This window comes from Thermobia domestica, chromosome 18, assembly GCF_964235325.1.
Source record: "Thermobia domestica chromosome 18, izTheDome1.hap1.1, whole genome shotgun sequence".
Lineage (NCBI taxonomy): Eukaryota > Metazoa > Arthropoda > Insecta > Zygentoma > Lepismatidae > Thermobia > Thermobia domestica.
The window spans coordinates 78,529,620-78,545,676 of record NC_137471.1 but is presented as its reverse complement, the minus strand read 5'-3'; the positions used below and the strand labels follow the sequence as shown (position 1 = coordinate 78,545,676).

The following is a 16,057-nucleotide window of genomic DNA, read 5'->3' as shown; positions in this document are numbered from 1 at the left end:
ACTTTTCTCCCTCTTCCATTTCCTTTTACGGACTCTAGCTTCCATCCCATTCAGTAGCTGACATATTGACTCCCAACCATCTCTGTACTTACAAATAAAACTTTAGTAAGTGATGTTGACAAGCTTCTCTTATTGGAGGTAGTTCAGCCAAATCGAAATTCGATCTCAAATTTGATTTTCTTGTGAGCATAGTGAATTTAAACTATCGGGATTCATTCGAGTTTGAGTATCTGTTTAGGTCATACAGTTCTAGCACAAAACGTTCTCCACCTCTTAACAATTCTTCTTTGGAAATATTGCCCACTGGTAAACACCAAAGCTTGCTTCTTAGAGTCAGACGAGATTTCAAAATTTCTACTGCTTTTACCTTTCCTAAACCATAAAAGCAAGACGAAGTGTCGCACCTAGTCACTGTATGGATAAATATGAGACTTCTGATTTCTTTTTTTTGTTCAGCCAACATTGGAATGTTGTAAATTACTTTAATTCGACCCTTACCACCTATTTGTTTACAAACATACATACTGTTTTTCTTCTTTCTCAGGAGTAAGGTCCACTAAAAAGACCAATAAATTCGTATCGGAATCCACAATAACGATCTTGGAACACTGATTTAGTTTTTCTATGGCAACTTCCACTATATGAACATCAGGATCTTCTTCTGTCGTGTAGACTGATATGCTCCTTTTGTCCAATTCTGATGCTACTGCCTGCAACATTTTTTCTTCTTTTCCCCATTTCCTAAAGAGTTTTCTTTGGCTGTTAAACATTTTGTGTTATCCTCAAAGTTAATTTTGCATTAAGTTTTATTTACAACTCTTCTGTTTTGTCTCTCGTGTTTAGTGGTCGAATGCTCCGGATATCCATCAAACATTATAGTAACATTATAGTAGCAGTGAGATATTACAGTCAGAATAATTTTTAACTATTTCTCCATATGCGGAATCACTCGGCCATTTCACAATGAATTCGAAACCTTTCATGTACTACAAATGTCGTATCACTTACATCAATATCTTCTTGTAAACCATCTTGGAATATCTTCAGCAATGAGGATTTCGTGCGTTTACGGAGTTACCCATCATGAAAAAGAGACGGCTGTCTAGATGCTAGCTCATATGTTAGGTATTCTTTTGTTGGATTGTCACAAACACAATATTCTGTCGAATAGCTGTTGAGGATTGACTGTCACTTCCTTTGACCGAACTTACACTTTCTTGGTTTAGCATTAATTTTCATGTCCCTTCTATGAAGCTGTAAATCACTAAAATTCAGTCTTTCATTTTTTTCCATCGCTGCGACTCCTATTTCATAAGCCTCATCACAGTTGACAAAATCTTCAGACACATATCCAGATGACAAAGAGACAAGTTCTCCAAATAATTTAATGAACGGTTTGTGTTCTATAAGCTATGTAGTGAGCCCTTCCAAATCTGTCTGGTCTCTTTTTCTTCTTGTTTCTCTAATCTCCACATGTTCAGGAAATGCTATAGCAGTTCCCAAAAATTCTTCAATGGCTTCGTGAACTTTAAAACATAAGGAGTTCCCAACACCCATTTGGACAGCGTGCTTTCGGTTTTGCCTCTACTGTGTGTCAAACCTACAACAGATTTCATTGGACGCATGAGACACTGCTCAATACACATATCTGTCCAGATACCTGACCAAAATTTACCACTCCGTCTCACTGTGAACATTCCTTTCTTCGTTAACAGCTCTAGCTTTCTCTCTGTCAGTTTAGAAACTATATTCATCATTTGTTGGACACATATAAATGAACAGACTGTGTTTAAGGTAAATGCCCAGCAGCATGGAAAAATGCATGCATTATTACTTTCGTAGCCAAGTGCATAATGGTTGTTTTCTGTTCTTTCTGCATAATGAGTTGCAAAATAAGATCTATGCATTTCAAAAGATTTTTCCAAAGTTTTGCAGTTCTACTTGTTGATTGTAAGTTTTACACAGTGTTGTCTATTTTATCAACTTCTGATTTCCTTAACATATCTTCTTGACTAATCTCTTGGTTAGTAAGTAGTTTTGTGAAACCTCTCCAATATCCAAAGCTGTCTTTCACCTCTTCACAATGATCTTTCAACATATTTACGACTGTAGACGCTGTGTGTCTGCTCGGAAATGTCTTGCATATAAATAACCGTTGAGCAAGTTTTGCACTATATTTTTACCATACACAGTAACCCATAAACATTCAAGTCCACTATCTTCCATTATTAGTCCCAAGGAACTCACAAATGATATTAAAAGAAGGAAGCTACCTAGCTTTAATACTATATTTGCAATTTCAGTGCCATTAGTTTAGATGTAAGAAACTAATTGGTACATTTATTTTTGACCTCCTATACTATTTTAACCTTCGTATATAGCTCTAACAACTCGTCTGTTTTCAAGAGCTCAGATTTACTGAAAATATTAAATTAAATAGACTTTGAACATTGAACAAATAAGAGATTAACTTAAAAGTCACGTTTAAGTAAAAGTACCTCCAAAATCAATACTTACTTATCAAAAATTATATTTCGGTAAAAATATTAATTAACTATGGGTTGTCCCAATGAGCATAAACAGGATCAAAATAACAGAACACTACCACTTACGATGCAAACCATACGAAACACTCCACTATTATGTTGACATATTAAAGTCTACTAAGCAATTCGCAGGGAGCTGCTGTACAGCGCAAGCGTGTGTGTGGTACTGGTAAGCACGCACTTAACTCTCTTAAGGTGCCCTTTTACACGTTCCCATACCTCTAAGTATATTAATATACATATCCTTTTCAAGCTAAAGAAGCGCTCTACAACTTTTATTTTAAATGTTTCTACAAATCATCGAAAACACAAAAGTCAAAATATAAAAAACGGAAAAAGTACACATAGAAATGTAAGATTTTACATACTTGTATTTCTATGAATATCTCTTAAAGTATTAGACCCAGCAAAAATTGTTAAGAATGACGTTTGTTAGAGCGTGGTTCAAGGAAGAAAACTGTAAAACGAGTTTGAAGATCGGATTAATAGTAACGGAGATATGAGCGATAATCGAAAACCTTGCAAATTGGATGTTAAAGGGGGGCTGGAGAGGGAAGCACAAGGGGGAGGAGTAGGAACTTTTGGGAAAATGCACCTCTAGTTGAGTCCTAACAACTGACAAAAATTCAGCTTGTCTCGATTTTTTCCCGACAAGTTTTCAGTTGGAAACAGGAAATCTATTTACAACTGAAATATGGTACCTAGTGATTAAGTTTCATTACGATGCTACTAAAATTGTACTTTTGTATTCAGTGTTAGATGGATAATGAACATTACTTTTTGCACGGCACAGTGTCACAGAAAGCGTAGAAGAAACACACCTTTTGATATGCAATCATTTCCTTGTCCGAACAATACGCATCGAATCAAAACCACAATACTTTATGGATCAACTTTTCATAATATCATGAGTGTTTGGTCCATAACAACAATCATGCTTGGATAATATTCTGATGAGGACATCATATTTACAACATTTCTTTATGATAATGATTAATAAGAATGACTCTAGAGAAATGCAAATGAGCAAACACGGAAAGGTCATTAAGTTTAAACCATTATGCAATCACTATAAAACAACACCCACACAAACTCATTTCGACTGCTCATAAATCCACAAAGTTTTAACAACATGCATCAAAGCAAATATGTAAGATTATTATTCGGAGAATCATAAAGTAGTGAGTTAATTCTGAAAGCACAATTAATGCAATAATTTCAATGAACTACTGAAGTTATAGAACAATGCTGTCCCTTAAATTAAAGATATGTAATATACTTTTCTTGTATTATATATAGAGTGTGTTTCGGATAAAACGTCTAATGCTTATAAATCGCAACGGATGAAGATAGGAAGATGAAACGAAAAGTGAGATAGGGAAATGTCATAGAGTGCACTGAATGTATTGTTCTGTTTGTAAAATAGAATCCACTATCATAGAGCACTGGGGGTTCACTAGAAAATTGTAAATGTGCAAAAGCTTCTATTTGAATGATGGTCATTTCATAAACCGTGAGTCTAGGACATAATCATGAGTCCAAGCCACTAATTGAAGAAATGGAAATTTAAAAAAAAAAAAATTGAAATCTTTGAGATTTAAATCCCACGGTTATGCCGGCTAGGCTAAAGCAGATGGTGATGATGTGAAATGAATGAATGAATGGTGGAATGAAGACAGTGGGAGGAAACGGGAGAACCCCGAAAAACCCACGCACATGGTGTTTGTCCACCACACAGCTCACTTAGCGCGAGCTGGGATCGACCCAAGGACCCCATTCACAAGAGGTAAACTGTTCGAGTTACTCCGCAGATAGAGGGCCTTATGGGCCAACCAGCACGCTCCATTCAATGTTTCATCTTTTCGTCTTCAGCCATTTGTGATTTATATATATATAACTGGACGTTTTATGTGACTACGCAAGAACTCACATTTAAATGGAGAGTATAACGTTAACGATGCCCCCCCCCCCCAAAAAAAAACCTACAAAAGTTGTTTGTTTATTCATAATAGTTTTAATGATATGTCAAATTACATGCTTCCCATTTACAATTTTTGAGTGCCCCTCAGTGCCCTTTGATAGGGAGTCCTGTGGGACAAACAGCACGCTACATTCAATGCACCCTATGACATCTCTATCTAAATATTTGTTTCATCCTTTTATCTTAGCTGCTTGTGATTTAAAAGAACTAGACGTTTTATCTGACTGGGCAAGAACTGACATTTAAATGGTGGCTATTTCGTTAATGGTACCAATCCCTCACAAAAAAAATTCCTACAAAAGTTGTTTATTTGTGATATTTTAAATGACATATTAAATAGCATACCTTGTTATTTAAAATTTTCGAGTAATCTCCCAGTGTTCATGGTAGGGAGCTCAGTGGGACAAAATGTATGCTCCATTCAATCCTATGGATTTCCCTAACTCAAGTTTTGTTTCAACTCTTTATCTTCAACTGTTTCTGGTTTATAAGAACTGGACACTGAAAGCCTGAAACCGTCCATACGATAAAAGATCCAATACAGAGTATATTCCCATAACTAGAGGTCTATGCGGATGTCGATATCTGCGGGTATCCACAAGATATAGCTTTCTGCGGATATACTGTATTTTTACTTTCTTTGCGGATGACGGATAAAATTACGGATTCTTGTGAAAAGACACATTTTTATGATCATTAGAGAGGTGTTTTAATTACTGACTCCTTGCACTAAACTGTAATTAGTACCATCCTGTGCCAACATTTTGGGGGGGGGGGCTGTGTTTCTGGCTCATTCTTATCTGTCAATGATCTTTTATCTTCTTTCCATCTTTGTGTACGGAACAAAGGCGCTTATAACTTTTTTCATGAGGCAAAAATAATGCAATTTTAGTCGTCTGAAATTATTTGAGCGCATTATGCACCTGGCAGTTTTCTTCTTACATGTTAGAAATATCAAGGGGATCTTAACCAACAGTGTGTTTTGTTTTTGTTCATTTCGTGATTTGTGCTCGCTGAAGTTTATTGCATTTTAGTAAGTGCATTAACTTACATTCTGAAGGGGTTATATTTAATGTTAAGTTGAATTTAGTCGATATCATATATAGGATTTACAGATCTACAGGATAGGTATCAACAATAAGTATTTTAGAAATTATTTTTGAAATTACAATTGCTCTAGAACAAATAAGACGAAGAACATACCACGCAATATATCAATACCTCGTGAATTAGTAGGGAAAGACTGATGATTTTTTCTACCAAAAGAAACCGAAGAACAAAGAAAAGGTGCCCCAATGGATGTTCTTTAAAACTGGAAAGCTTTAGCAAAGTTTTATGAACATCAACAATCTTAACTTTTTTGGAAAAGAGAAAGATCTCGACGCGAACATGCAGAAACTGAGGGAAGCCCACGATTTCCTAGATAACTTCTAGGGAAATACGATGTACACAGGTGGAAATTCTTTGAGAAATCACTATGTTGACTTGAAGAACAACAATCCTAATTTTCCAATTTTCATCAGGGAGTGCAGCGGAATTCAAGCAAATATGTTTACCAGATCTGAGCGAGACGAAGAGGGCAGCGTAGTTTTGAAAAATTTGTAACCTCAAAAATTTGCCATTGTCTTTGTCAGGTTTCTGGCTTTTGTGTTTTCAGCTCTTGTAAAGTTAGTAATTAACTAATCAACATCGTTAGTTCAATTGATAATAAATTAAGTAAGCTTAAAAAAAATAATAAGATGCATATACAGTACATCTGTTATCTCATTATTTGAGGATGCGGGTGTGGATTTGAATGGAGATGGTGCAAATGCGGATGTTCGTATATTTTGTATCCGAGCAGACCTCCACCCATTACATTGCACTCATCATCATTGTTTTGGTTGTATTCAAGGCTGTCCCGTCTATTTGTAGGGCCTGTGGCAAGTGTAAATTGCAGAGCCAACGATGTAGGTGAGAATTCCATATCCAGCGTGAATAAATTACTTTGCGTCAAGAGTTGCCCATGAGACGAGACGAGACAAGATTTTCTTGATAAGATACGAGGTAAGAAAGAGGTTTCCCAATAAATACAATTTTCGAGACGATCAAACCACTTTGGAGAAATTTTTTTCGAGATAAGACTGCCTAAAATCGCGTCTCGTGGTCGAAATAAATTCCCACTTTGAGAGCATTTCGTAATATTAATAGTATACAATTGTAAAAGTGTCTTACAAAATGATGGTTTATTATGTCGAAACACTTTTGGATCCCGAGAATTAATTAGAAATAGTCAACTTGCTACTTTTCCTCTTCTACTAAGGCACGAGACCTTGAGCGGCCGACCCATTTGGCACTACACAAGAGACAGTCCTGGTCGTATTGGTAATTAGCACCATATCTTAAGATGAAAATGGAAAGTGTGAACTCCAAGAATACAGTTGTATATAATGCTCCATAATTATTATTAGTTATTGTCTTCAAGCCTTCGGATCACCTGCAAATTACCTGCACGCTAGTGACATTTCACGGCATGAGATAGGAGCCAACACAGCTAGTGACAACTATTAGCCAAATTGTGAACTTTTAGGAACTACCATGACTGGTATACTGAAGCGCCTGGTGTTTATAATAAAGATTAAGAATATACAGGGTGGCCCAAAAGTAGGCATACAGTCCCGTACTGATCACTCATTGTATATCATATCATTTCTTATTGTTATCAAACAGGTTGACCTAGTGTCTTTATTATTTGTTCTTAACGTCTTTTTACTTATACCTTAAGCTCGAAACAGCAGAAGCAAATAAATCCATACACTAGAACATTATACTTGATCAATGCAGGGGTGTATATCTACTTTTGGCACACCCTGTATAATTATTTTCGCCTAGATGTTTATGCAATCTGTAACTCGTAAATGTCTTGACGTTTGCATATTAGCGTTACTCATAGGCTAATCTAGTTTTCATTCTTTCTTTTGTTTTATAAATAAAATTTTAACATTCAGCCTGTGTTCTATCTATTTTCACTTCTAATATTATCAGTATGGCAGGAGAATATTTATTTGCATTATTAAAGAAAAAAGAAAGGACAAAAGAAAACGAATAAGTGTGTTATGTGCGTTCAGTACAAGATAACGGATGTGTGTACGCAAACACATCATGATACATTATGTATAGATTAATCTATACATAAACACAACACGTGAAAAACATTTGCCTGGCCTACATATATACACTAACTTTGCAAGTCTGAATGAATGGTTCTGCTACAGCCGAGTGAATATTCTGTCATATTAGCATACATGAAATGCATTATGCCTGTTTTGAATTCATTCTTCGTTTCATTTACACGTGATACCCATAAAGTATACGGAATTACGGTCACTTCATACAAAAACTTTTGTAAAAATAATAGTGCAATACATTATTTAAAAAAATACATAATAATTTTCATTTTGCGGATTAAAACTGGTTCAAGAGTTTCAGTCTGCATTATAGCAATTGAAAACATTTCGATACCGAGGAGATTGTGAGAAAAAAAAATAAATGAGATCTTTGAGTTTTATGTCCCACAATTATGCCGGTCAGGCTAAAGGAGACTGGGTGGAAATGGGAGATCCCGAGAAAACCCACGCACACGGTGTTTGTCCACCACAAAAGTTCACTTGGCGGGGCTGGGATCGAACCCGGGACCCCACGCACCAGAGGAGAACGCTCTACCACTGAGCCACCCAGGAATGTGATAAATTCAACAAGTAACTGTAGACCCTGAGAACTTTCTAAATTGACGGCTTGCGAGAGTATTGAGTAAATACGTGTTACTGTTGAGTTAGGGAATACAGACATAGTTTACAATGTCAAAGTAACGAATTTGAAACATCTCCCGCGTAACCCAATGATTAATCAATGTGTCTTCCCTGGGAAGTTATCACAGAACTTTCTGTGTTGAGTCAATTTAGCGGAAAAGTTGAAAGATCTACGAGGGTATTTCCAAAAGTTTCCAGTAAACTGTAATATCGTGCCACTGATAGTAAGCCATTCACGGCATATAGTGCCATCTATGGAACAAGTAATGTAACAGTTTGAACTATCTAGCTGCGTCAGTTCTTTGGATGCAGTCATTTGAATCATTTGAGCATTGAATTTCCATGCTGCATGACATACCTCCAATCCACTCGGTTGTTGTCACTTGTCAAGGCTGCAGTGCTAAATCTGAGATGTAAGTTGGGTGGTAAATTGCCTTAAACTCAAGAGTCTTTCACTGCAACTTTGGTAACAATATCCCTGTGGAACGAAGGTACACTCATGTCCAAAATGATTGTCGCATATCTATAACTGTCTTCTTGTAAGAATATAATCTAATAATGATTTTGCAGGGTACTTTTAATACTGATACTATGTGTACAATCGGGAAATTTATATTTGTGGTAAATTTCACAGGAAAAGAATTGTATATACGAAAATTAGAATGAGTAAAACAAAATGTTGCTAAATGAACAAGAAAGTTTTATTTTCGTTTTATTGTTTTTATTTACTGCTCTTTTGACATGAAATTTGCCACATACGTGTCTTTGCCGATTATACAGATATTAACATTATAAGAAGTACCGCGCGAATTCATTATCAAATTATATTCCTACAACAACATATTTATAGACATGCAACAATAATTTTGGACATGAGTGTACGTCATGCAATATCCGAGCTCAAAGGAGAGTGACTGGTTGAAACTACCCCCTTCAATGAACTGACGTAGCTAGACCGTTGAAACTGATACCGTAGTTCTTCCATAGATGACACTATATGCCATACACAGTTTATTATAAGTGACGTGATATTTGAGTGTCAGGCTGGAAATTTTGAACATATCCTCGTACTTGATTTAAAAGGTGTCAAACACTGGTCTAAAATGCCTGAAATACTGGCGATGGGTTCCGAAGGACCTAGTCGACCATAGCCTACCGTGAGTGAGGTTAATTCAGGAAGTTTAATTTAACTTTACATTTAACTTACGTTAGATTACTTCATACCGAAACTACTTCATCTGAATTTTAACCTTACCTTACATAATTTGCTTAGATAAATGTGAACATAATTGCAATTTTCAAACAAAAAGTCCGTGTAAGATTTTATGTGCGCATGCAGCTGTATTGTCAGGTGCACAAAAGAGTGTAAATGGAAACTTAATATTAGTGACCAAACTACAAAATAGTAACAAGATCTGACGTAAGTTGCATAAATTTACCTTTTTTTTTTTTTTTTTTTCATTTACCATGAATGTTCGGTGTCTCCAAAAATTGATGTATCTTAGTAGACGCTTTTAGTGTTATACGAGGGAAGTCTTCGGTGAATCTCCTTTCTCGGCGTTTGTACTTCTACATTTACCGACGGACTTCAAACTATAACTTGTACCTCTTTTAAACTTGATTTTACAAATAAACTGAGCTAGCTAAATAGTCTCAATTATTCCATGTACTTGCTACCCTTACGGATCTGTCTACAGTTAAAAGTTAAGAAAGACTTAAAATGTTTATTGTTTATTTGTGTGTGACCGCTTGCGTACTGATAATCCTGAAGTTGAAAATTGTAAAGTATGTTCCGCTTGTGTACTGGAACTGCGACATTAGACAGGAAACGAAAAGACATTAGAAATGATCCTCTTAGCTATAATTCCAACATACGCACCAGTGTTGTCAAGACACTTCTGTAATCCTTTAGGAACATCATTAACAACCACTTTTCTTGAGAAACCACACTAAAACTCCAACCCAAGTATGACAAACTCAATGAGTTTTTGATGAGCCTTGTATTTTTTTTTTTTTGGTCCATAGACCAACACTGTCATAGATCAAACTATTATCTACACTGAAACTCTTAAACAATTTTTACTACTGAGTACTTACCACTGCCTTGTTTTAATTCGCCATTTTTTGTTTCTGTTTGTTGATTTTTGGAAGAGCCACGCCCTGGAAAAACAAAATAAATAAATAAATAAATACAAGTAGGTTATTTTTAAAAGCAATCTCGAAAGTTTCTTTGTTAAATAACAAGACTTATCCACTTATATAATATATAATCCTTTTCATTTTGGAAGAGCTCGGCTCGGTTTGACTTCCAGCGTGAATTTTCTCTGTTTCTTACTCTACAATAAATGTCATGTCTCTTTCAGCACCAAAGATATATATATATATATATATATATATATATATATATATATATATATATATATATATATATATATATATATATATATATATATATATAAGATATAAATAGATAGATAAATATAGATTTATGAAAACGGACGTTAAACTTATAACAAATAACCCTATTTTATTCTCGTGCCTATTCTCAAATCCTTAGGCAGAACCTTAGAGTTTGCGGCCTTACAGAGGTACTTATTTCCTATAGTATTGCCCACGAGACGAAACCAGATGAGAAATAAGCTTTTATTGTCTTATCTCGTAAATTTAAAAATAATTTACATGTCCGCATTTTCACAGTAAAAATTTCCATCCGCATACATTTTCCGAAACACTGTGATTTGTCCGTATTTTCTAAGCTCAAGTGCATTGCCAACTCAATTCCAGACATTTCACATGTAGATATATGTTTCGATATTTATATGTAAAGAAGGAATTGTCACAAAACATTGGATCTACTGAAAAATATAAATAGGCGAAGTCAACATGTTGCTGTGTAAGTAACCTTTTTTTCCCCCTTACATTTCAACATATTTGTTATAGTGTTTTAAAATCAAATTTGACTTTTGTGTGGAAAGTTAATATTTATGTAACGAGTTAATTCTGCTGGAAGCATGTTCGGATTTTGGCATTTTAGAATATAGTAACAACAAAAAAGAAGCAAGTGCAAACCTATGAATATACGTACTGTAAATTTTCATGTATGTTCCGGCCTTTTAGTCTAAAAATATGCGAGGCCTGCACATATTACTACATGTAATTTAAGAGCTGAGAATGGCTTTATAAGAGTACTTTTCGTGGCAAATACCAATCTCTTTCTCTTTTACACACACACACAAATAGTTCTTTTTTTGCCATGTATATTTCCACGTACTCCAAGTCTATATTTTATTAGGTACTACTACGAATAAAATTGCAGGGCATATATCAGAAGAAATACTACTACGTACTCAAAAACAATGAATACTATACCGTACAGATTTTTTAAAAACTTGCATAAAATTAGCAGGCGGGATAAACCTTTAGGATTCATCTTCTTATACACGTCTAAGCTATTCAATTGTATTGTTCTGTTGCACTTGGATGCAGAAAAACTATACGTGACAGAGAAACAACATTGTCACCTCAGTGGAATGCTTGGATACAAAGAGCTATTCCTTAACCCTGATCTTCACTATAAACTCGTATTTATTTCATTTTAAACTATGCTGTGAAATACTATAATCTTGCATAAGCGATGCAAAGAATGGAGGATTTCTAAATGTCGGCGTGGAGAAGAACACAGAGAATGAGCTGAGTCGAACCGAAATGACCGAAGAAGTGTCAGAAATAGGAAGGGAACAAAGAAAAATTTAGATGTAATTAAAATGGTGATATTTCCTCTTGCTACATGGTTAGCGGATGCGCCTTTGGCGCGGGAGACCCAGGTTCGAACCTCGGTGGGAGCTCATGTAGTTCAAGTAAGCCCACGTCTCATATAGCGCAAAACTCCAAATCAACCAACCGGCCAGAGCCAGCACTGCTTGACTTCATTAATTTCGCGAGAAGCGGTATTCTAGTGCGGTTAATGCACTTAACAACATACAAATAAACCTGCCCGAAGAAAATAAGTCACGACACTATTCGTCTTTAGTATTTATGAGACACCTTTTAATAATCCTTAAGTGACACTACCGTTCAAAATAACACTTCAGGTAAGAATAATGAAGAATTTTGTGCATTAAATCATTTTGTACATTAGTGTCATTCGCATCATGATCAAGATTTATTATACCTAAAAGCAGCTGTATAATGAAGACAATAGAAACATACGAGGAAGTGCAAAATGGGGAAAGAAATATTTACAAAGCCAGTCACCTAATGCTTTCATCGCATGCAATTCAGAAAACGGAGTTCAATTACGGAACTGAATAGGAAAAGGGGACACGTCATAATATTCAACAAAAACGTTTCAATAGCGATACGGAAAACAACACCTTAACAAGGTGATAATTTATTAATGAATCATCGCGGTACCACTGAAGCCTATGTAAATAAATAACATAACTGACTGATTGCTTAGGTTTCGCCTTTTTTTTTTTTCTTCATTTCAATATCCCAATACGTATCATTACAAAGGTCACTGAATCATTTAGTTCTAAGTCAGAATTATGCCACGATATTAAGCCCACGCGCTTAATTATGTGCGTGACTGTTACGAGAAACTATAAAGACCAGTAAACACAATCCGTTACTTAGCAGTGCTTATTTTTCATCCACAATACATAAATAAATATTTCTTCTATCATTTATTGTCAGAATAGAACTACTAACTCCATCAGACTGACAACGAATGAAGTACTTTTTAATATCATAAGATTCGTTTTTTTTTTCTCGAAAACAAACTACGCATGACAAATTTGCCCTTCAGACATCTCACATTTTGTTCACCACGATGACATCTTTTACACGTCACATCTTTGCAGAATATTACAGTTAAACAATTATTAAATTAAAAAGTTTGATAGTTAATCATAATTTTGGCGCTATATCTCATCTACTATATATACTGTGTACTGTCAGTGGCGAATCTAGTCCGAAGCCGGGGTGGCATAGCCTCCCCCAGTTTTTTGAATGACAAAAATAATTAAAGCTATTATTGATATATTTTTGAAAGTTTGTAGTAAACTCTTGATATACCTATCATAGTCTGGGTTCTGGCTACCCCTCTCCCTCCGAGTTCTTACCTTCTAGATTCGTCACTGTGTACTGTCGCCTTGTTACTGTCCTAATGAAAAGCTTGATGTGGGTACACTTCAGTAGTATCAAATTTTAGATTTAAAAAAAAAAAATCATTTTTCTTGAGTCTCCCGAGAACACTCGTCCCTATCACTTTCTCAAGCCTAATGATATCTATCGACATTGATCACTTTTTCGTTAATCCCAATAATATTGTAGCCCTATCTATATTGCATTTTAAATCCCTGACTGCTTAAGCGGCAGTCTCTTTATGCCGTACGCACACAGCTCCCAAGTAGCATACGCAGAGTCATTGAATGACTCAATTTCATATTCTTTAGGACAAGCGTTACCTTTGTATCTATATCTATCTACAAATATAAAAATGAAAGTAACATGTTTATGGACTTAATAACTCTTGAACCACCCAACCGATCTCTATCAATCACATTTTCAACCTGTAGATGAGGTTCGAGCCTGGGATTTATATATATATATATATATATATATATATATATATATATATATATATATATATATATATATATATATATATATATATATATATATTAATCATTTCACTTTGACGGTGGAACTTGGGGAAGGAGGAATGGGAGATATGTAAAAATGATCGAAAGTGACCGATATTAGTGTAGAATCTATAGTTTTCGGGGTTGCTGAGATGAATAGTGACACTTCTGATGCCGTTTAAATCCAAATTCAGCCCCGCAACTTGGGGGAAGTGGGAGATATATAAATATGATTGATAATGAACGATATTAGAAAAAGCTTCATTAACCCATTAGTGCCCAGAATTTCCCACTTATATTTTGAAAAGTTTTTTTCGCCTATTTGGTCTTACTAGTACTCTAAAATATATATTAAAATATTTTTGAAAAATATTTAGTTTTTTCTTGTTTTTTTAGCCCGGCAACTTAAGTTTCCAACAGGCAACATATTCAAGAAAAAGGGAACATTTTGAAAAGTTACAATTTTCAAGGAGAAAATACACTGGAAAATCATAACTATTAAAATCAAATCAATCCTTCCTTTACAGACCCTCAATCTTTCCTTCTGGAGTCTTTCAAATCAATCCAGTTGAGTCTTTCTCTTTAAAACACATTGTACCCAAAAAACAGTGCTAATCCCGCATCAATATATTATACAAAGAAAATGTAACAATTCTATAACGAAACAGACCCCAAAGTTACTTTACGATTACAACTAGCAATGTCAATCCATGAGTTTTTTGCGCTATGACGAAAAATTGCCATGGCAACTTAAGTTGCCAAGGGGCAGCAATGGGTTAATAGTAAAAAGTGACTATAACTAACGGTACATATTACTGTTTTTTCTTCTTTTAACCCAGTATACCGGATAACTGACGGTAGTATCTGTATATAGCAAATATTTATTTTTCTTCCATAATATTTTGTTTAATAGAGAGGGTAAGTTCCGAAACCCAGCTTGGGTGCTCCATTAACACTTATATTACTTATCTCAATGGTAACACCCCTCGGACAACGTGTACTGTACAGGAAAAGAGATGGAAAAATAATCGATAAAGAATCCTACTGAAGACGAGGCATTTCGAAATACGTCTGTCTAATTATTCCTTAAATGCGCTCTTCTTTATTATATGTTAAAGAAGGGTTTATGTATAGTCGCATCCGGTTTGGAGTGCAACACACTGAATTTTGATTCTCCCGTCCTTCATCAAAGAGGCATTTCTTCTCCCATTGCTTCTACGATGGCTCACTTTCAATGTTAACAGAAATAGCAAGAACAATGAGCCATTTATAATTCAGAGTATTAGGTTTAATGATCACTTTTCAACTGAACAGTTTGGTCAAATGCTTAAAGAACACCAACCGTGTCGGCAGTTGCGGACTATTTACCACTTACGTCACGACTGGCTGTTGAGACACAGACTGTATGACGAAAGCAGAATTTACAAATGTCAGGCGGAATGAATTTTACATTAAGTTGAAAGAAACGAAAAGGGGCGGTGATGTGTTGCACAACCATCGTCGTTAACAGTAGATGCAACACATGGCAAGATTCACAGAGGACATACAAAAAATATCATCATGGTATTTCTCCATGTTCTTCCTTTATATAAACAAGTAGCACTGTAACTTGTACACCACACGAAGGAGTTTGGTTTGTATGGTGTGATATTTTTTCAATATTGAAACCGGAAGTGGTAATAGATCCGGTTTGAATAGAGGATTAAAGAAGAAGATGGTATAGGTTGTTAGAAAGCTAAATCGATTCCAAAATACTGGTTCTCATTATTTGTCATCGTTTTGATCTATGACGGTCAATATTGAAATTGGAAGTTGTAATTGATTCCGTATCAGTACAGAGTTAAGGATGGAGATTAAACGTATCCTTGGAACGTATTAATATGTTTTCAAATTGACATCGTCGTAGTTTACTTTTACTTATCTAATTGTTTTTTTTTTTATTATTATTTAACCGCCCTCTAATTACGGATCTTATTTTGTCCTGGCAATCAATTGCATTATACGAGGTCTGCAAATAAAGTAATGAGACGAGTCAGAACAAGAATTGGCAATACTGCGCACCTTGTCTCCATGCAGACTCAGGGACAAGCCCGTCGT

At 35.2% G+C, this 16,057-nt stretch overlaps 1 protein-coding gene across 5 annotated transcripts in view; it reads right to left on the bottom strand.

Annotated features, from left to right (window-relative positions):
- LOC145675643 (uncharacterized) overlaps positions 1–16,057 on the bottom strand; it is an 898,816-nt gene that overhangs the window by 405,772 nt on the left and 476,987 nt on the right. For all 5 annotated transcript variants that reach the window (XM_081746197.1, XM_081746201.1, XM_081746200.1 and 2 more), the window contains exon 3: positions 10,413–10,475. In XM_081746197.1, coding sequence (XP_081602323.1) covers positions 10,413–10,475 — 63 coding nt within the window. The remainder of the gene's footprint in view (positions 1–10,412; positions 10,476–16,057) is intronic.